Source organism: Lipophrys pholis, assembly GCF_963383615.2.
Source record: "Lipophrys pholis genome assembly, chromosome: 15".
Taxonomy (NCBI): Eukaryota; Metazoa; Chordata; class Actinopteri; order Blenniiformes; family Blenniidae; genus Lipophrys; species Lipophrys pholis.
Genome location: NC_137642.1, coordinates 15,856,777 through 15,878,422, shown reverse-complemented (window position 1 = coordinate 15,878,422; position 21,646 = coordinate 15,856,777). Strand labels below are relative to the sequence as shown.

The following is a 21,646-nucleotide window of genomic DNA, read 5'->3' as shown; positions in this document are numbered from 1 at the left end:
TTCGGCACTGGGATTCAGGGTGTAGTGAGTCATCTTACTTGAGCTCGTTTGAGGCATAGCAGTTACGTAGGAGGCTGTGAACGAACATTTTAAGAATACAAATGTGTACGTAGCGTAACACTAACTCAATCCAACGTATCTGTTCGTTTAACACGATGTCAACCAACAAAGTGTTTTTACTTTGTCGTGTTTATTTCGTTCTTCTTTCGACATGTTGTTTGCTCCTGCAGACGCATGTGTTCAACGTCATCAGTGACGACCTTCCCTCGTGTCACAACATGGTGGTCTATGAGCTGCGCTACAATGCAGTGACCCCTGCAGCCTGTTAAGCTCGTTTCAAAGCTTGAATTGAGGGTTGTTGTGGTCATTTTTATTTTATTTATCAGGAGTCATGCCGCGGTACGAGCTGGCTCTGATCCTGAAGGCCATGCAGCGGCCCGAGACGGCGGCCGCGGTCCGGAGGACGGTGGAGGCTCTGATGGAGCGGGGCGCCGTGGTGAGGGACCTGGAGAACATGGGGGAGAGACTGCTGCCCTACAAGATGAACAAACACAGCCAGAGGCACTCCCGGGGGACCTACTTCCTGGTGGACTTCCACGCGTCCCCCGGCATCCTCACCGGCTTGCTGAACCACCTGCACCGCGACGTGGACGTGGTGAGGCCCACCCTGCTGAAGAAAGAAGACCAGGTCCAGAACAGCAACTGTTGTGGCCCCCAGACCTGACCTGACTACATGTAAGGAGGTTGACAGCGTCATCAGTCCTGAATGTTGTGCGTCGTCTCGAAAAGAAATCTGGGTGTTTTCATGACTACCCCCTGTGCAACAAATGGAATCATGTAACTGCTCTGTGGTATTTATCCACATAAACCTCAGTTTAATCTGAGTTGTGCCAGTCATCCTTACATCTTCTATACCAGTTCATCATCCTGTGCAAGGTCCAGTTAACTAGGTGTGAGGACAGGATACACCCTGGACAGGACAGACACGCAGAGACAGACTACTACACACTATCACATTCACGTTTGGGGACAATTTAGCATCCCCAATTAAACCCGCACATGTTTGTGGACTGTGGGAGGAAACCCAAGCTCTCACTGGGAGAACATGCAAACTCCACACAGAAAGGCCCGGCCAGTGTTTGAACCCATGTTCATATTAAAATATAGTTTTAAGGAGTTTGATATACAAATATTTAAAGTACAATCTGATTTTCCTCAGTGATTCCTATTGTTGGTTGAAGCCCGGTCACATCTCCGCCTTTAGCACGCAGCATCATCCTGCAATCTCTTCAAGTCGAGGTATCAGTATTATGTTCACTGAACAGGGACAGTACTGTAGACAAATTAGTAATAGGACTTACTTTTATTGAACAATTGCAGTTGATGTCAGTCCGTCTTCAATCCTGATTTAATCAACAGAGGGTGTCAGGATGCTTCAGCTGATCCTAGCTGATTATAGGTGAAGCTTTGAAAAGTCACAGTCTCATACACACTCTGAGCCTCAGTGATACTCGCATTGGCCATATTATCGCTGTGTTAATACAGTGTATCCTGTCACTCATCATGATATGGGTAAATGTTTTGATTTAATAAAATATTACTTGATAAACACCAACAACTATTATATCAACAGAATTGGATTTTCACTCTGAGGGAATGCAAACATCTGAAGATGAGATCAGATCTTGTTTATGTTCAACTTTGTTATAATAGGTACTTATTTTAATGTATTTTTGTGGATTTGTTCCATTCTTCTCATAAAGTACTTGAGAAGTTCAAAAACAGGTTTTCAAGACTCACAAAGTAAAAGGTTTTTTTTTTTTAAATTGTTTTCACAATCATTTTTATAAAAAATCTTGATAATAATGATTCTATGTTCACCTCATATTATTTAAAAATTCTGTGCTGCTCAAAGTTCTGGAAAATAATCCCATGAAAGTCGAGGGCAAATGAATGTTTCCCCGTAGGGCTTGTCATATTTTTAAGATTACAGCTTATGATTGTATTTCCTTTCTGCTGAGAGAAACAATAATTAGACAATAATTGATCTTTGTGTTAAGGGTTAATAAAACATTATTTAAGACCAAGCTCAAGATTAAATTGCTCTTTATGAAGCAAATCTTTTTGTAATCTTTTGCGCAAATTAACTGATGAAATCTGAGCAGTGGTTGAATTCCTAAATTGTATTTCTGCTCCTCACCGACTAATTGATATGTTGCTTAAACGCAACCAGAGTTAACCACAAACCTGCATGAAGATACTGCCTGAAACATTTCTCCCTCATCTATGAAGTCATTGGGAAAACTAAGTTTTAAATTATGTAATTGCTTTATTTTTCAACCGTTGTTGGTTAAAATGCAATTGATCGGATCAGTTTTAACAGCAGCGTCTCACACTGCCGAGCGTTTATATTCAATGTGGACGGAGAAGGTAAAAGTTTCATTACTCAGGTAACTCTATGAACATGTATGTCAGGGCTTACAAACGTTTTATTCTCCCTGAGGGTCAGAACAGCGATTGATTATATTATATTTAACCAGGAAAGATCATGTCAGGACATCTAATGAAAGGCCCTCAATCATCAGTGTTAAGCCTCCCGCACACAGTGCGATCAGGTCGTGGGAGATTCGTTAAAGTCTGTGGTCGCTGCTCTTAACGGGTCACACGGTGTGCAGGGTTCATGGACGGCCGAGGTGTCAAGTCAGGAGCCGAGGATCCATATCAGATAGCGTCTGATATTCAGGGGGATCGTGGCTACAGCCGCCATCACGTCAGCTTAACTAACCAATAGAAATGCAGTATGACATGACGCAGTTATCCCCACGACACCGGAAACACACTGGACAGACGCTCACTCAGACCCAAGCTCATCAGTGTATTGTCAACACGGTCTTTGTCCGCTCATGCTCAGAATTTATTTGACCGACCTTCGTCTCGTACAGCGTGAGAGGCTGTGACTACTAAGGTTGTTAATGTCGGACAGTGTGCGGAAGCCTTAAGTAGCAACAATCTGCAGATTAGATGGGATTGGCTCCTGCGACCTTGAACGGGGTTAAGTGGTATAGAAGACGGCGGCATGAAGATACGGATCAGAAGTCTTAATTGTTGACTGGTTTATAGGAGAATCAGTTTGGACTCCTACTGCAGTGGGAGTCCAAACGAAAATGGAATCAACTCTGACCAACGATTTCAACAAAGGACGTCAAAGAAACATTTCGTCAGAGCTCCTCTGATAACAAGATTCACATAAACCAAGAATAAGTGCTTACGTGCAAGTCACCATGAACTCCACCCGCACCTGTCTGACATATGTTTTCTTGATTCATGGAAGGTGTCCGAGTGTCTGCCAAATGCACTGTCCCAGTACCCTGGAAGATATTATTGACTTGAATTCCTTCAGGCGAAGACAAGCAAAGTCAGCTGATATGTCAATTAAATTTCATTGAATTCCCTGTCGTGTGTACCTTGAGGTCTGCTGTTTATAGAGATCGTGATGTGCTGACTGTGCTGTAACTTAACTCTGCGTATCATCCGTCCCCCTTTTGTTTTACAGGTTCACTCAGCCCTTATCCAGGAGATGTACAGACCACGCTGCCCTCTCCAATGCTTTTTAACTGCTGTCACTCTTCATTTGGTTGTAAAGTGATGTAATCCTACAATAAACTTCATTTTTTTTGTCAAACTTGCAAGTTTTTTTGGGCTCTTAATGGTTAAAATGATGTGTTTCATGGGGTTTTCAGTCATGCGATCACAGTTTCGGTTCTTGTTTTCATAAAAGCTATTTAAAAAATCTTTAGTTTGCTCTCCAAAGTTCACCCCCTTAGTGGAAGAAAAAAACTAACGACCAACAGTGCTGCCTGGGATCTTTAAATTGAGGTTACCACATAGTAGTTGTTTTTTTCTAGAACTTGCTGAGTTTGAGTCCCTTGTGTATCTGGGCCTCATCTTACACAACATAAAGGTTTGTTTTGTTGTGTAAGCGACCCTTTGCTTTCCTAGACGTAATCCCAGCACACCATGCGTTTCTGCACCAGAGCCATTTTACTTTGAAAAGAAATCCTTGCATATGAGAATTTTACACAAAGAAGCCTTAACCCAAAGACATTCTTGTTGCATTCTGTGTGGCTACAGGGCTGACCTGTCCTCCGTGTTGAGAAAACATGCTTACTACTTCTCTGAAATGAACACCCCTCCCACAGGGATGCAAAACAGAATGAAAATCTTAAATCAAGCAGAACTCGGATTGCAAAACTCCAACAATTAACTCTAATCTGGGACTCACATGGATTTATTTTTAAAATTGTAACTGCATTGCTTTTTGTGAGTGTGTAGAATGTACAATTTCTTATTGAGGGTCCTTCTTCTAAACAGATTGTATAATCAAGAACATAAAACCACTTATGTTCAAAGGTGAGTGGGAAGAAATGTCTTTTAAATCCCACCCCTTTCATCTTGTGCGCTTCACTTTTGGTTTCGTGGTCGCCTCCTTAAAACGATACTTGTGACAGAAGTTGTCAATGTTCTTCTTACAAAAATATCAATATACAAGGAAACCAAGGAGATTCAAAAAGCAAAAGAATAATATAAGAAAGAAAATTTGAAAAAAACAACAAGCCAATCAATCAAAGCATCAGCAGTAAAATCCTATAATCCCTCATGCTTGTCACCCCCCACTTCATCCTTGTATCTTTATATTTTCTCCTAAATTGTTTTATGTTTGAACTTTGTTTAAATTCCTTATTCATACTTATTCATACTGTACTCACCAGATAAAATGAGATGCAAATGTTTTGATTTTTCTCTACTTCCAGATTCGGATCATTTTAAAGTTAGACTTCCCTCTCAGTTTATAACATCTCCAAACAACTTCTGTATATTTTGAGGAAGAAAGTTTCTACTTGCTTTGAACACAAGTAACAAAGGTGAATTTGTCTGATCTGTGAAACTAGTGTTGTGATTGATCCTTATTGTATTTGATTGCATGCATTGGATATTCCAACTCTGTACAGTTTGTGATCTATATTGTTTGCGATGTGCTTCATATGCCTTGTCAATATTACGTTCCTTGTGTATTACATCCTTATATTCAATTATAGTCTCCTCTGTACGCATTAGTTTGTGAGTAGATCTTTCATGTGGGCGATTCCCTTTGAAGTTTCGTTCACCGGATGCAGTGAGGGGCGAATCATTTTATACACATGTTATGACAGTTGCAGACAATAAATAGGGGCATATATTTCCGATAGCAACATGTCAAGTGCACTAGCGGAGTTGTGCAGGAGTTGTACAGTAGTGCGAGTCGTGTCGGTGTGCTCTGTGATGATGAAGAGTCACATGAGAGGCCGAGCAGCAGTCAGCTGACAGTGAGCCATCATAAAGCCTCCGCCTGCATTGCAGTGCTCTCAGTCCTCCAGCCGCCTCGCTTCAGCAACAACAACAACAAAACAGCCAGCTCAAAACAGCGGAGTCATGCTGCTGCTAACGCTGCTCTTCGTGTCTTCAGGTAACACGGCGGAATACATTATTGTCCCGTGTATTATTTGTTTTGAGAGGGTTTATTGAAATCTTTCTGATTGTGTAATCGACATTAACAGGCGGAAGCGTTTCAAACGGCTGCAGCTGTTTGATAAACAACTTTAATGTCGGTCATGTCAGTTATTTTACATAAAAAATAGTGTTTTAATCGTTTATAACGAGTCTGGTTGTCGAGGGGATTGTTTGTGTCGAGTGACTCTTTTGTCTTGGTTCCGTTTGAAGTTTAAAGATGTCACTGAATTAGCAGCTAACGTTAGCCTGCCAGCTAACAAAGCTAATAAATAGGAGGACAGTGCGATTGCCTGACGAGAAATTATGTTTTTTTTATATAAAACAAACAAACCAAAAAAAACACATGAAACTGTCTTATATTTCCATCCGAGTTCGGTGGTGTTTTAGGTGTGGTTTCGTGTGCTCGGTCCCGCTGCTGCTTGTGTACAGTATGTAATACAACTTTGTTCACAGTCTCTACAACCTTTTATTCACTTGTTATTAACCCGCTGGGGATTTTCTTTCTTTCTTTTTTACATTTTCATTTCTGCTTTTGTTACCAAGCCACTCTAGTAATGATGTCTCCATTTTGTCTCCGTGGCCACCTGTAACTCTTATCTTTGTTATCTAAAAAAAATAGGTCGGCGAATGCAAAAGTCAGTTGTAGTGAACCACAATGTAATGTTTTAATACACTACCTCATATGATGCTTATATTTACCACATGATTAATGCTTAGTGCATTTTCTTAAATTGTTTCACATGTGCGATGTGTCTTCTCGAGATCTTTAATTGAATTTGCATGCACCATCATGTGAAGTTGACTCTCACTGAGTTTTCATTTTTACTATCTGGGTCAATCAAAGTGAATCAGACACAGATTGAGATAAGCGCCAGTATTGTTGACCTCTTGTAAAACTTTTTATTGAGCACTGAAATATCCAGCAGGAAGTCCCGGCCTCTGTAAATGTTCCCTGAAACCGTGTGCCGAGATGTCCTCATTGGAACAACTTGTTATTTTCTGTGGCGGCTCATGTGACTCCGGCTGAGGGAGGGAATGCCCTGCCTGCCCTGGTGGGTGTTTGGAGGTCGTGTCCATGCCGCCTGGCCTGTATTGACAGTTCTTGGACCTTATCACCAAATGCCACCTTGAGTAACTGTTACATCCCTATTGGTTATACCCTACATGTAACTAATGTCTTCAACAGTGGTTATAGGAGATTAATAGCCTTGTTTAGCTCAACAATTGTTACATGAGATCTTTTTATTTTTGTCTCAACATTCAAGTAAGTGTTTTAGGGTAGGAACAGTGGACGGGAAACAGGAGCGGTTTTATATAGTGCTTTCTCACTTCCCCTTTTTCACACCTCAGTGAAACTGACTAGTATGAATATTCATCTTGTGTGTGTAGTTCAGGTGATGGGTGGTGTGAGGTTGTACCAGTTGTATGCAGGTGGGAGCAAAGTAGTTGTGTTTAATAGGATTGAGGTTGTTGTTTTCATTTCTGTTTATGGAAAATTCCCCCCTGGCTGTAATACCCAAGGGTCAAACAGGGCTTAGTTACTCACTTCCACATTTAAGTTTTTCTAGTTCTATAGCTCTTTATGGTAACACTGGTTTGAATAGGGGAAACACAGCTTAAAGATGGTTTACTTTGACCTTTAAATGTCTTTCTTTTAAGCTTATTTTTGGAGTAAGTCTGCTGAGTAAAATTGCACTGAAAAACAGGAACTTCCTTCTTTTAATCATTTTCGGGAATTAATCTAGAATTTCTCCATCACCATTGGTGTCATGGGTTGCAAAAAGCTTTTGTGTTTAAGCAGCACTTTTTGTAAAACCCTCTATTTGACCTGTGAGAATGTCTGTCATTGTTTTCAGTATAGTGTACTTCACATTTACACCATGCAACGCCAATATCAAAACTCTTTGAGCATTATATCATTATGGATTTTGTTGTTTTGTTTACATTGCAGCTGTCGCTACACCTCTGCTGGGCACTGAGCAGTGTGCTCGTGGCCCCCCCTTCTGGTGCCAGAATGTAAAGACGGCCTCCCTGTGTGGAGCTGTGTCCCACTGCCAGCAGAATGTGTGGAACAAGCCCCAGATGGTGAGACTCTGTTGTGTAGTTTTCTGTTATTGCCTTAAACTAGTTAATTACAGATGATCCCACAACATGCGTCTCCTCGAATGTTTCTGAGCTTTCGTAGCACATCATCATCATCATTAACACATTTTATTTGTTTATTTTTCTTCAGAAATCAGTGCCATGTGACCTGTGTAAGGAGGTGTTAACAGTGGTGGGACAAATATTAAAGGACAATGCTACCGAGGTAAGAGTCATTAAAACACACTGTATGAAATAATCCTCTGTGAGGAGTTACCTACACCTACTGTATACCAGAAGTTGAAGCACATTGTGCCTCCCTGGGCAAAACCACTGAAATAAACCAAGGCTAAAAAGATGAGTGATTGTGTGTTTGTGGTTTCAGGCTGAGGTTCTTGGGTACCTGGAGAAGGCCTGTCAGCTCATTCCTGATCAAGGTTTGACTGCGGAATGCAAGGAGATGGTGGATGACTACTACCCCATCCTCATGGGAATACTCAAAGGAGAACTGGTGAGTTTCATCACTTTTTCTCATTCACTGTCTTAAAAAAAAAAAAAAATCGCCTTGTCTTGATGGTATTGTTAAAAATGCCCTAAGCTATCACTACACACTTTCTATTTCTGTCTTTACTCTTTTAATATTGAATAGGTTTATCTGTTTTGTGTCTTCTTTCTTTAATAAGGTGCAATGAAATTGGTCTATCACCCCCCCCACCCCCCCACCCCCCCTTTATCTCTGGCTGCTGAGTAAATCGCCCAGTTGCTCCTTAACGTGAAAAAAGGCGAAACAAAAGTGGCTGTGTGAGCAAAGTGCAGCCTGCTGAAAAGGGACTATTGATGAGGAAGTGAGATTACAGCTAAATGGGAACAGAGAAGTCACTGTGTAACACTAACTGCTATCACTAGGTTCAATTGTTGCCTTTGTCTATCACCTGCTTCTGCAGCTTTTAACACAAGAGATCATTCTTTGTAGATATGTTCTATTTGAAGAAGTATTTTAAACTGGTCTGAGGGTAGAGTCTCTGAAATAACCTGAAGTTGTGTATCTTTCAGGAGGATCCCACGGTGGTGTGTGGAGCTATTGGGCTCTGTAGGTCCCAGCAGGCAGCTCTGGAGAAGGTTCTGGCCCACAAGCAGCTCGAGTCCAATGACATTCCTCAGATCGACCTCTCCCAGCGAGTGGCTCCCTTCATGCTCAACGTGCCAGGCCTCCTCTACCCCATGAAGAGCCCCAAGCAGGAGGCCCCGGAACACCAAGTGCCAAAGCAGGTATGCCGTTTAACTCTTTTCATGATCAGGAAGCCTGGACTTCTCTGAAGTTTATGGTTGTAGGATCATCAAATAATGTGCAAGGATTCAGTATTTCTGCCCCCCTTTTCCTAAAGTCCTTCACTTATTGAATTCGACCACATTTTTAATGTCTACCTTCTTTTTCAATTGTCGCTCTTCCCCGTCTTCTTGCAGGAAAGCAATGAAGTGTGTCAGGACTGCATCAAGCTCCTGACCGACACCCAGGAAGCAGCCAAACAGAACTCCTCCTTTGTCGACTCCATGATCGAGAGAATTGAGAACCAGTGTGACCATCTTGGACCCGGCATGTCTGACTTGGTGAGTGTCCGATATAAATGAGGCGTAGAAAATAAAAACACTGCGGCTGCTCGGTGTTAATAGTTTGTTTTCCTTCATTGCAGTGCAAGCAGTACATCAGCCAGTATGCTCCAGTTATTGTCCAGCAGCTTATGTCCATGGTGAGTTCTCCAAACTGCTTCCATCTTCTACTTTTTTGATTTCAAGTTCATGCAATCTTTTAGTTCAGATTTCTAAGCTAAACTGGGATCCAATTGGAAATTGTATGTTGATGTTAAAAGTGTGCTCATGAAAAACTACCATTTTCATAATAATATTTTAGCGGCATTTAGTCCATATTCAGCTCCGCAGCACCACCCGCCCTGCTGTCTTGCCATGTATTTACAGCTTACCTCCTTTTGACGGTTTACTTTCTTTTTTAGTTCTATTTTTTTTCACCTGTGTTCCTTAATCTCCTTTCCATCTGTGTCATTCTGCTCTCGTCTTTCCTCCTGCTCTTGGTATTGTTCTGCTGCTCTGCAGGAACAGGTAGGTCACTCTGTGTTCAGCCTGTAGCTCTTTAACCATTAGCTCCCGCTTCCTGTGCTGTCCACTCCACACGCCGCCCCCCCCTCCCCACGCTGTAGACATGCATGTGGATGTGGATGGCCATCTAATCCACGAGTAGCACTACTTACCTGAGTGTTTGTTTGACTAATGACACGACACGCTACGGGATTCTCTTTTGCTGTTTCACATCGAGGCAGCCCCCGGTCATTTGTAGTGTGCTTCCATCTTGTCACAAATATGTCAGATTAGAGGTGAACTGGTTTTTGACTGTTTCTTGTTGTTTCTTTAATGTTCATGGCTACGTCTGGCATCCATACAGATGTTATTACCTTTTTTCATGTATGCTTTGGTTGCATAGAAACCGCTGCATGGGTGGTATGCAGTTCATACACTTTTTATCATTTGATGCTAATGGCATGCAGCTGAAAAGGCTTTTTTAAAAAAAAACAATCAAACACCTCTTTCTATCCTACAATAACTTTCTGTATTCAGAACCCCAAGGATATCTGCTGCCTTGCTGGTTTATGTGACTCTGCGAAGAAGGTCGTCCCCATGCTGAAGCTGCAGCCTGCCCGCGCTGTGTCTGCTGCCGAGGTTTTACCTGCTGCCAAACTCTTTGCTGCCACAAAGGTCCACTCTGATTCTGACAAGGCCACTAAGGTACATCAAAAGCCAAAAGAATGAATGCATACAGTCACGATGTTAATGTCTAAAATCTTTCATATGGTGATAATTTAAATAAAACATTTAGACTAAGTTGTCATTAAGTCATTATTGAATTGTAGCAGCTCCATGTTTAGTGGATGTTGATGACAGACTAATTACACTCGACAGTCACACATTGTCAGAATAGTGCAATAAAACTATGATTTGATTGTGTAAAAACTGCATTCTTTTCTGTTATCCAACTGTATGTGTAGATTGTTGTGGTATATGCAGGTACGCTCTCCTGAGATTTCACTTTTTGGTGTTGCAGGGACTGGTACGTGTCCGTGAGTCCCCCACCTGTGCTATCTGTGAGTTTGTGATGAAGCAGCTGGAGGGCATGCTGGAGGATGAGACCACCGAGGTGGGTGTAGCACTGCAGGATGAATCCACTATGATGCTGTGGCATCAAGCTGACCTCACTCTCTCTCTCTCTCTAGGAAGAGGTCATTCACGCTGTGGAGAAGGTGTGCACCTTCCTGCCCTCCACTCTGACCGCCCAGTGTAAGGACCTGATTGAGACTTACGGCCAGGCCATCATCGAGCTGCTGGTGCAGCAGGCCGACCCCAAGACCGTCTGCAGGGTGCTGGCTCTCTGCAACGACGCCAGCCGCAAGTTTGTCGGTGAGCTCTCGCTGTATGACACCACGCCCTGAGGCAAAACTGCAGCCTTTTCTACATATGATCTTTTTTTAATTCCCCAGTTGCCCTCGACAAGCCTCGCTACAAGGCCGGAGGCTACTGTGACGTGTGTAAAATGGCAGTGAACTACATCGATGGCATCCTGGAGCAGAATGCCACAGAAGCCCAGATCGAGGAGGCCGTGAGGAAAGTGTGCAGCTTCCTGCCTGAGCCTTACCAGAAGGAGGTGAGTGGCTCCATCGAGCGAGACGCTTCGTATCTCTCTTCGCGTCACAGCCTCACATTAACACCCCTCCTGTATCCATGACGACAGTGCGACCAGTTGGTTGAACAGTACGAGCCGGTGCTCGTCCAGCTGCTGCTCCAGATGCTCGACCCAGACTTTGTGTGCACGGTAAGGAGGAATCTATTTTTCTTCCAGAATGATACAAGAGTCCATGTTGCGGTGATGTTTAATACCTGAACTGTTTTGTGTGTGTGTGTGTGTGTGTGTGTGTGACAGAAAATGGGAGCGTGTCCTGAAGCTGTGCGCAGGCTGCTGGGAACCGAGCAGTGCAGCTGGGGACCTGCGTTCTGGTGCAAGAACATGGAGACTGCAACTCGCTGCAACGTGAGTGTTGGTGCAGAGTTCGCTTCAAGTCCTGGCTGAAACACCTGAATAAATGCCTCAGTAAACTTTTCTGTTGGCTTTGAGATTCCCGTCTAATGACTTTGTTTCTGTCCTCCAGGCTGTGAGTCACTGCAAGCGCCATGTGTGGGTATAAAGGAAGACCACCACGAACACATCTGTAGGGAAAGAAAAGAGAAAAATACTGTAGAGCTGCTTCCCACTTTCACTTTTTGTCCTTTCTTTTGAATAGACTCGGAACTGTAATCTACGTTTAAATTAACATGGAAAGGGACTGGATATGTGATGTTTTTGTTTTCCTCTGGGTTGGTTTTTTTTTGTTTTTTGGGTTGGGAGCAGTGATTACATGTGTAGTCGACTGAAAGTTGGCTTGTTTTGTCTCTTTGTTGCGTTCTTAGATTTGCATAATTTCAGACATACTCACCTGTACTGCTTGTGTGGTGAAAGTAAGTTTCCAGTTTGCATTTTTGTACTGTTAAAGCATTAACAAGCTGTTGTTTGGTGGGTTTATTGACCTCCCCAGCTCATTTTGCTTTATTCCCCCCGGAGTGACCATTTAATATTTCAGTGTATTATTGAATGGCAATACATCTGGCAGTATGTCTGATCTTTGAAAGAATTTCTATTTTGTAGACAGATGGTGTTTTTGTTATTACGAGCTGATACGGAGGTGATTCGCGTGAAAATACCTCCTGTTGTTTGCACTCTTCCTACTGTTTATAAATCAGTGTGACTATAACACAAACCGCATCTCTGATTCAAATGTCTGCTTCAAACCCAAAATGTCAGTTGATCTGTGAACATTTTAACAATAAAAATGATCCCAAACCACTTTGATTTCTCTCCTGTCAATATGTTGATTTTCTCAGGGTCCAATCGACCGTCTGTACTGCCTTTATCAAACTTTATAGAAAGTCCAGAGTTGAACCCCGGACATTGGTACTGTGAAGAGAACATGCCAACCACTCTGCTACTATGCCGCTGAAGAAATATTAATACAACAGTTTGCAAAGAAACTTAATTCAGATTATTTTCCCCAAAAAACATTCCGTAAAGAGGGCACCTGGAATAAAATCATGTAAATGTTTTGTCAACATCAGTTCAGTTTTAATTGTAATATTGAGTCCATAACCAGTTGAAGATGATTCTTATTAAAACAGCATTGCTATTCTGTAAAATCACTTCTGTATGAAAACCGTTAGTGTCCATTGGATTTTACAAGTTTCAACATTTACAAATAAGAACCAGAGGTGGATACAGAGGCATGTACACGATGCATGATAAACGTCAAACATTTACACAGAAAATTTAAAAAAAACTATTTGGTTAAAACTCAATTTTGACGAGTCCCTTATTGTTTGTCATTATGTTCACGTAAACACATTATGAGGTATAAAGGAGATCAGGCTTGATGAAAGTGAGAAGCTTATTTCCCTCATGTCAGAACGCTGGATTAGCACTTTTGATCGTCTGGGCCAGAGGTCACCGTTCTGCTCAGATACTGTGCACGAGAATCACAGAAAAAGCGGATCCGACGGCCAGTCCCAGCGTGAGAAAGAACGACATGACCACCCCCGTGGCCTCCGCCAGCTCTCGGGGCACCACCTTTGGGCCGTAGATCATTGGCAGCGTGCCTAAGTAGCCATTCGAGAGCCCCAGCAGGCAGTTGAAGACCACCGGGTACACATCGTGAGTGAAGAGCACCGTGTGGAGGTGGTCCCTGGGCTGGTAGTTGCAAAACATGAGAAGCGGCACTATGGCAGAGCGGCACAGCACCAGCGCCGGCAGGACTCGACTGGTGGGACCGGGGATCTGCAGCCAGGCCGTGGCCTGCCTGCCGCAGAAGTCGGCTGCGTTATACAGGAGGAAGCTGGTCAGAGGCACAAAGTAAGTGGTGGTCCAGGGGCTGCCGCTGCCCTGGTGGACAGACTGGATCCCAGAGGACACGGCGGGAAACACCATGATGGAGACGAAGAAGACGTAGAACACGCTCAGGCCGAGCACCCACGTCTTCTTCAGGATCGGCCGCAGTGGAGGAATCATGTCTGCCGCAGCTCCTTCCTCACGAACTGTTGGGCTGGGGCGCGTTGGTGCCAGCATGTAGTGTCTACCAGGGGGAAATACAAACATTAAGCCTGAGCCCATTCTGCTGTCCTGATGGCATTTATAGTTAGTTAATCACCAGGAATGACACACATCATGTTCTTGTATCAGTGTTGAGAAATTTAATTGTTTTCTGAATTAAAAAAAAAGAAAAAGATATCCCAGTTAAACTTATTATAAAATCCTTTATTCCATTTCTTTCCTCATCAAGAATTAGTAACGATTCTGTTGCTTTAAATGTTTTTCGGGAACTTCCTCGTCTGAGGTACTTTAAAAGTAACAAAGAACTTTCACATGTACTGTCCGGAAAGTAAAGATGTCTGAGTTCAAATAGAGGGCATGAAGCAAAAATGCCATCAGAAAAGTGATGATTCAAGAAAACTAGATACTTGAAAAATCTGCCTCAGTACATTCGTATCGATGCTTTATTTGCTGCCGCTGATCACCGGAGTGACAAACTGTTAAATAACTGTTCAGCCAGTGAGTAGACTGCGACTAATGATAACTGATTTAATGGAAAATACACACATCTGTCTGCAATCTGCTCAATAAATCAGCACAACACGTTACTGAATACTCACTTTGAAATAAATTCAGTAATACAGTATAGCGTTCAAACTTGTTTAAATTGACCATTTCCCCTTGATCATCTGTGTGACCAGTCACTTTGTGGTGAATGGGCCAAGGGTTCATCCATGTTTGCTTTAGATTCACTTCCACTTCTGTCATTTTCACACAGGCGCACATAAGTTATAACAATCTACAGCCCTGATTTAAAAAAAAGAAAAAAAAAAAAAGTGTAAAATGAGCTGGATGTGTCCCTTTGTACATAACAACACAGATTTTGAAAGTACGAGAGTATCTAATCCTGCTAGTTACCTTGAGTATGCCAGCCTAGGCAGCAAGAAATATGAGACGATGCAGAAAACAACGAAGACGTCCGCCGTCAGAAAATAAGCCAGAGCGCTGTCTGAGGCGTCTTTGGCCACGGCCAGGTCCACGATCGACGCGACCGCGCTCAGCGTGCCTCCCATGGCCTGCCCTGAAGACAGAGAACGTGACGGTGAATCGCTCTGTTATGAATCGCTCTGTTATGAATCCCGCCGAGCCGGCAGCGTCCGTCCACGAACGCGCCACTCCACCTGATATTAACGCCTGAGAGATCCTCATGGGAAAATGCCCGCTGATACCAAACACGCTCCCAGACAGGAGGTTGGATGCGCCGCTGACGACAGCCACGCTGGCCAGAGTGCCCACGAAGAACTCCACCCGGCAGTCCGACACGTCCACCTTCACCATGACCGTCGTCACCAGGAACACCAGCAGGATCACGAACAGGGACGACAGGATCCGCACGTTCGGAGACAACCTGAGAACACAGACACACAGAGGAATACTTTATCAGAGATCAGCTGACCAGCAGAAAGTGTGGAGCAGATCATACGTGATGGGAGGGAATGCTTCGGTTACAGTCTGACTGTATTCATGTAGATGTGGGACAGTCAGCCTTCACTTATCTATCCGAAGGGATAACTAACAGAAAGAAGTATAAAGGGACCAGCAAGGCTTCGAGGCAAATTAGATTACTTCAAATTTAAGCCTGTAAGACATTGGATTGGACAAATGTGTCACATCTAATCACCCAGCCACCAAACAACCAAGTCAGAGAGTCTGTTCTGTGAGTTTATGTGTAAATATCTGTTTGTGTGTGTGTGTGTGTGTGTGTGTGTGTGTGTGTGTGTGTGTGTGTGTGTGTGTGTGTGTGTGTGTGTGTGTGTGTGTGTGTGTGTAATAAACCTGTTGACAAGGACAAAGTTGAGTATCAGACACAGCACCGAGGGCACCGTGGAGGCGATGGCCAGATAGCTTTCAAAGTAGTCCTGTCAAAAAACACCACACAGCTGTTTAAATACTCATTTGGATAAAAAAAAACAAAAATAAAACACATATTGTAACATTCAGTGTGTCTCACAAAGAACCAGAGAAAATGAAAGGGGAGGGACTATAACTAATAAAAACTGATAAATAGAACTTAAACATTTTTTTTGTTGTCCTTCTCGGGGGTGTTGTATAGTTAAGTGAATTATTAATCATTAAAAATGACGAGAAACGTAATCCCCATACTTTCATAGAGTTAACAGCCACTGATTTCTGCATCACGTCAGTGTGTAGAATAAGTTCTGTGACGTTTCCGCACAGAAACATTCAGAGCTGCTGACCGACACATAAAGGCCGAAGAATCAATTTTCCACTTTCTTTCTTTCGTTTCGATTGTTGTAGCAGCCCTCTCATATGATTCCAGAGACCATATCGCCATCTGCCTCCAGGAAACGCTCGTCTATTCTCGTCAAACAAATAGAAACGTCTCAATTGTTAGAAAGGAGATCTGCTGCTCGTCCTGCCTTCCTCTCAGCAAACCTTTGGGTATTTATAATTCTGTTACTGTGTAATGTGAAAGGACACGCAGTGCTATCTGTCACAGGATTGTCACAGGATCGTTACACATCCATGTCAGACGCATGCTGAATTGCACAAATGTGCGTCTTCCTGTGTGGAAGCACACGCTGGTATAACGAACGTAGCGCAGCCGTGTAAAACCGCCCTCTCACTCACACTGAGGTCCGAGCGAAGCTCCTCGTCATCGCCCCGACGACTGTTGTTACCGAATTTGTAGAGCCAATAGTGTTTGGCCGTTATGAAGAAGTTCCAAGGCAGCAGCGAGCCGATGCCCAACACAAAAAAGATGATGTACACTAAATAGTAGGAATCCTTTGGACTGTAGCGCACGGCCAGAGACACCGAGGGTTGTTTTGGGAGCAGCGATGCAGAGGGGCCGTGGTCCTCGCTGTCGTCCTCGCTGTCATCCTCGTCAGACGCCCGGTGGTTGCCAAGCGCAGACTGGAGATAGGAGGAGTTCATGCTGGGCTGCACCGGCTCCACGTCGTCCATTTTCAATCAGGACCAGAGACGCTCACGGAGTGAAGACATAAAGGACTCTAAGGCAGGGGGGGGGGGTCTGTGAACAAGAAAAACACGTTGTTCTGATACTTTTCTTTTTCTTCTTCTCTTTAAATACTGTGGCTTTGATAAGACTCACTTTTACTTGTCCATGATAAAATAATCTGGCTGGTTGTGGGGACATAATCTGGAGATCTGGACTAGATCAAATCCAGTGAGTCGGACTCTGCCAGGCTGCAAAATAGAAGTCATTCAAAGCCAATCTCTAACACAGATTTGCAGTGTGATTTAGATGAGGAATGTCACACCAACACATCAAGACTTCTTGTCGGTGTGCCACAAACGGAGTTTCTGGGATCCACACTCTTGAAGTTCACCAACACGATTACAGAAACCCTTTCACCTCCATCAGCCTCTGTGATTTTTCTCCTCACGGCCCCAGATGTTTCAGGTGACAGGTCAAATATAAAGAAGCGGTGCTGAGCTCACGCAGAACCAGAGAGCTGAGGTGGAAAGATGTCACGCAGACACACAAAAGGGATCCTCAGCTGGATCACTTCTCTAAACAACCAGCACTTGGACTATTTTCGGGGTCTGATGGAGAAAGGCTTTGAGATCTCTGCTGACTTTGCAGCCTCCAACATGATGTGAGCCGTTAATGAGGAACCTATGCTCACATGATCCCGAGACAAACGATAAAGCTGTGTCGATCTTAAGAAAACACCGGGTCAGGTCTTCGCGAAAGTACAACCCCTTACAAAGTTTCTTAAACTTTTTTTTTTTTTTTTTTTTTTAGCAGATCCATAGCAATGTGCGGATCTTTAACAGATGTTTCTGGGGCTGTAAACAAACAAACAAACTCAGACGTGTCCAATAAATACTTCAAAACCAAGCTAGCCTCATCGGCTCGTATCTATTAGGAAGTTAAAATACAAAAAGTGGATAGAAATACCTCTTCAGTTGAAGTCTGCAGGTTGTTGAGGAGATATCCTGACATTAAAGTCCATTCTATGGATAATTGCTCCGCTTCTGGTCAGCTGACGAACCAAAGCCAACAAATACAACACATTCATTTCCGGTTGAGGCCCTTCACATTAAAAGAAACACACTTTAAAGGCTACGACTAACCTATGTTTCGTAAAACTTCAATTTAATTAGGAATGCACATTTAATTTAAAATTAATAAAATACACACGCCATAAAAGTGTACAGGAATTCTGGCATTAACCAACACTTCACGTTGTCTTTAACAAAATGCATCTCTTCAAATCGTCCTATTATTCTGAAGGCCATATGAACGCACCGGGATCTCTTGGGAATTTCAGAATCCATCATGAGACATGGTGTTTAACTGTTTCAGCTCAAAGTGATTCCTCAAGGAGATTCCTTTTTGGAAAATAATTTATCTCAACATTTTTTTTCAGGAGCCACGTGCAGTCTCATTTGATCCCGAGTGGCAGCCTTGGTATTTCACAATTAACCACCCTTTTGTTTTAATGCAAAGATATATGAGTAAATTATGACATTTCAATTAAACACATTTTAACAAAACCTACACAAATCAAACAAAGATTAATCAAGCTTCCAAACAGAAAAACTATTTGGCCTGTATTGTCTTTACATCTTTGCAAGTAAAAAGCCAATAAATCGTCCATATTTTGGCAGTCCATATCGGCAGAATAACCTGAAATCCTCTCTACAGTACAGAATAGCATATGTCTACTTGAAAACAAGTCTTCATTGACTTTCTTTAAGTATGTATGAACAATGCAGACACTATTCGCGCAAATGTATTTGAACTTACATTTCATTTCCAAAGCATAACGTGTTAATTTTACTTAAGTTACATAACATATAATGTTTCCTACAGGCGTTGCTGCCTCTCAGCAAAGATAAATACTTTCCCTACAGTTATATTTGACTTAGACTTGAGCTATTTTCATGGAGAAAACATGCTAACATTTGCTTTTCATGAAGCAGGTTAAAGGTGCCCCCGGGGGCAATGATGAAAAACAAAATTATTCTCAATGTTTTTGAAAAATGTATTTTACAGTGTTTCCTGGCAACACATTGAAAATAAGTGACAGAAAAAGAAATGGCCAAAAAATAAATACTTCAGCAAACCAGAATCTTCAGTGAGCCTTAATATCTGCAAGTTGTAGGCTTGAGCTAATTCATAATACAAAACATAAACAGGAAGGTGAGCTTGGCTCAGAAAAGAAGAGCTCCACTTGCTGATGATCAGAAGTGTTTTCATTGGTAATGATGGGTGTATTGTTGAGTTGTCTCTGCAGTATCTTGGTGAACGTTATAGTTGTTTGCACATGAAGCAAACCATCTTGTCTTTGTGGTCCTTGCTGCTTCGGTAGGTCACTATATTGACGAAGCAATCCCAACAAAAATTAACAGTCTACAGTCCAGAGAGTCTTCAGTCTCCCCGAAAAAACACTCAGCTTTGTCCTCCTTCCTCCTATGTTGGCACTTTCAGGGCTTTCATGACTATTGTGAGAGTTACTCAGCAGAGTTTCCATGCAGTGAAAGTCATGAACGTGTAGTTCTCCAGCAGTGTCTCTGAGGTCGGTGTCTCTGAAGGTGCTTTCTCCAGACGTTCATTGCAGCATCAGTTCCATCTCCAGCCAAATAAACAGGTTTCTGCTTCATCAGCTCAGCACTCAAACATAGAAATCAAATTGTGTAACTTAGTAAAAAATATACCTATATGACAGAGCAAACATAAATACTTTCATTACAGTGATTCTTAGCAATATAAAGAATTAAAGAATTAATTCAAGACTGAAATTGGAGTACGTTGGCCTCAGGATCCACAAGTTTCAGCCTCTACTGAAACAGAATCAGGAATACTGAGACCAGCAAAAGATACACAACCAGGAACAAGCACATGACCCACCAAATCTCTTCCGTGAAATAATTGAAAAAAGACATGCAACATTGATTCTCATTGTCGATGTTAAGACGCAAGTCCTGCACACGTGCAGTTTGCACTTGGTCGCTGATCGTGAACAGTCCGTTTTCCCTTGGTGCTGCATTGATGGGTGAGCTGTTGAGCACTCTCTGCAGTATCTTGGTGAATGTGAGTTGTCTGCACATAGGGCAGACAACTTTGCCCTTGTTGTTGTCTCCGCTGCCGCTGTAGGTCGCTATTTTGAGAAGGCAATTTAAACAAAACAAATGCCCACAGTCCAGAGAGACTTCAGTCCCAGCGAAAGTCCCCAAACACACGGGGCATTCTGCTTCGTCCTCCTCCTTGTTCTCTGTGAGTATTTCCATGACCACGAATTCAATGCAGCCTAAGCAGAGTTCAGTGTTTGCAGAGTGAGGTCTTCTTTCTCCTCCACTCATGATGGGCCCGACTATATACCTGCAGGTAGAGGTGGGTGACGCCTCATGAAACGAGTTCTACAGGTATTGTAACCCCTTTCAAGGGTGACTTGATTAACTGGTTAGCAGGTCTTCATGGCTACGTGCTCCCACCCATGTCAGAGGAGAGCCAATGCCCAGTATGATACAGGATGACATCGAGCATTCATGTTTGTGAAAGCGAGTAATTTGGATGCTCCTCTTCTTCATCACACTTGATCCAAAGAAATGGGAGATTATCAGGTTCTATTCAATTCAATTCCATTGAATTTTTCTGTGGGGAAATTCAATTGAATTCAATTCAATTAAGTTCAATTCAATTAAGTTCAATTCAATTCAATTCAATTCAATTCAATTCAATTCAATTCAATTCAATTCAATTCAATTCAATTCAATTCAACTTTACTTATATCGCAACAAATACAACAGTCTGGCCCCAACAAATCCACATTAGCAAGCATAAGCGACTGTGGAAGGAAAAAAACTCCCTCTAACAAGAAGAATTTGCAGAACCAGGCTCAGAGGTGGCGGCTTCCTGCTATTCCGGTTGGGTTGAGGGAATAGAGGAGAGAAAAGGGAGGTATTTAAACCCTGGTTCAGGTAAGGAAGGGGGGATTTAGATTCTATGATCGTATATCCAGTAAATGTTTGAAAGCTCACAGCAGGAGAGTACCAAGCACATTTTAGCTCAGGGAAAGAACAGAATGTCTCACAAGCCATATTGAATCGTTAAGAAATGGAAGATTTCGATAATCATATCTTATTAAAAATATATTTAAGATGTACTTTTTACGTGTTTGACTTTCTGGAGTCAATCGTAAAAAGAGAAAAAAAGAAACCTTACACGTCCTATTGTTTATATGAAATAAAAAAAAATCTGTTGGACTGTATAACTAACCAAGGTGCAAATATATTTCACAACCTGTACAGTAGCTTAAAATGAACTCCAAATAACCTGCAATTAACAATTGAATAAAACATTTACAACCCTGTTGTCTATCCATAGTCATCACCAGGCGGTAGTTTTCTGTGGGAAATGTTTTTAACCAGAAACATTATGTGTTCTTAATTGTTATGAACTCATAATGGTAAAGGGTGAACCACATTATTATTTAATGTGTTTGTGTGTTTATATTGTTAATGTAAAATACTGTGAAATGCATTGTTGCTGAAAAGTGCTATTCAAGTAAATAAGAATATGAATAGACATTATAGTACAGCTGCCTTACCTAAAGAGAAAAAAAATCCCAATGAATCTCTGCAGAAACCCGGTTATCACAATCAAGAATACTAAAGCAAGGACATGACAATACCCTGCAGGACACTATGAAATACCAAGGTTGCAAACCACCACTCTGACTGACATCAATAATTTCACTGATAGTGGACAAACGCTGTCTGGTAGTCACAGTGGAGATCACTGGGCGGAGGGAGATTTCAAACACAACCCCCCTGAGGGAGAGAGAG

At 42.4% G+C, this 21,646-nt stretch overlaps 3 protein-coding genes across 5 annotated transcripts; 2 read left to right on the top strand and 1 right to left on the bottom strand.

The window, feature by feature from the left end:
* The first annotated feature begins 50 nt into the window (after positions 1–50).
* On the top strand, positions 51–4,922 carry mrps6 (mitochondrial ribosomal protein S6). The gene is made up of 2 exons (XM_080482425.1): positions 51–735; positions 3,554–4,922. The coding sequence occupies exon 1, from the start codon at positions 392–394 to the stop codon at positions 722–724; it is 333 nt and encodes a 110-aa protein (XP_080338551.1). The 5' UTR covers positions 51–391; the 3' UTR covers positions 725–735; positions 3,554–4,922.
* A 237-nt stretch (positions 4,923–5,159) lies between these two features.
* On the top strand, positions 5,160–12,577 carry psap (prosaposin). Its single transcript, XM_080482424.1, has 14 exons — positions 5,160–5,503; positions 7,499–7,632; positions 7,781–7,855; positions 8,015–8,140; positions 8,683–8,898; positions 9,094–9,237; positions 9,321–9,377; positions 10,258–10,425; positions 10,742–10,834; positions 10,911–11,094; positions 11,175–11,338; positions 11,426–11,506; positions 11,615–11,722; positions 11,841–12,577. Exons 1-14 carry the CDS (start codon positions 5,470–5,472, stop codon positions 11,874–11,876), a joined length of 1,620 nt encoding a protein of 539 aa, XP_080338550.1. The 5' UTR covers positions 5,160–5,469; the 3' UTR covers positions 11,877–12,577.
* A 142-nt stretch (positions 12,578–12,719) lies between these two features.
* Positions 12,720–17,866, bottom strand: slc29a3 (solute carrier family 29 member 3). 3 transcript variants are annotated; one of them, XM_080482330.1, is made up of 7 exons: positions 17,754–17,866; positions 16,941–17,035; positions 16,457–16,859; positions 15,641–15,723; positions 14,986–15,212; positions 14,723–14,885; positions 12,720–13,847 (listed from the first exon to the last, which is right to left on the bottom strand). In XM_080482330.1, the coding sequence occupies exons 3-7, from the start codon at positions 16,790–16,792 to the stop codon at positions 13,235–13,237; spliced, it is 1,422 nt and encodes a 473-aa protein (XP_080338456.1). In that variant the 5' UTR covers positions 16,793–16,859; positions 16,941–17,035; positions 17,754–17,866; the 3' UTR covers positions 12,720–13,234. The 3 variants fall into 3 exon arrangements, with proteins under 3 accessions (XP_080338456.1, XP_080338457.1, XP_080338458.1); XM_080482331.1 differs by having other exon boundaries at positions 12,829–13,847; positions 16,941–17,304; positions 17,754–17,836; XM_080482332.1 differs by lacking the exon at positions 16,941–17,035 and having other exon boundaries at positions 12,829–13,847.
* Positions 17,867–21,646: the final 3,780 nt, after the last annotated feature.

What these genes read in the sequence shown, in the direction of transcription:
- mrps6 (XM_080482425.1), top strand. Translation starts at nt 392, where the DNA reads ATGCCGCGGTACGAGCTGGCTCTGATCCTGAAGGCCATGCAGCGGCCC.
- psap (XM_080482424.1), top strand. Translation starts at nt 5,470, where the DNA reads ATGCTGCTGCTAACGCTGCTCTTCGTGTCTTCAG. An exon ending in GCTGCTCTTCGTGTCTTCAG is followed by an intron (nt 5,504 to 7,498) that starts GTAACACGGCGG and finishes TTTACATTGCAG; the next exon opens with CTGTCGCTACACCTCTGCTG. An exon ending in CTGAGCCTTACCAGAAGGAG is followed by an intron (nt 11,339 to 11,425) that starts GTGAGTGGCTCC and finishes CCATGACGACAG; the next exon opens with TGCGACCAGTTGGTTGAACA.
- slc29a3 (XM_080482330.1), bottom strand. Translation starts at nt 16,792, where the DNA reads ATGGACGACGTGGAGCCGGTGCAGCCCAGCATGAACTCCTCCTATCTC. An exon ending in AACTTTGTCCTTGTCAACAG is followed by an intron (nt 15,213 to 15,640) that starts GTTTATTACACA and finishes CTGTGTTCTCAG; the next exon opens with GTTGTCTCCGAACGTGCGGA. An exon ending in CTCTCAGGCGTTAATATCAG is followed by an intron (nt 14,886 to 14,985) that starts GTGGAGTGGCGC and finishes CTCTGTCTTCAG; the next exon opens with GGCAGGCCATGGGAGGCACG.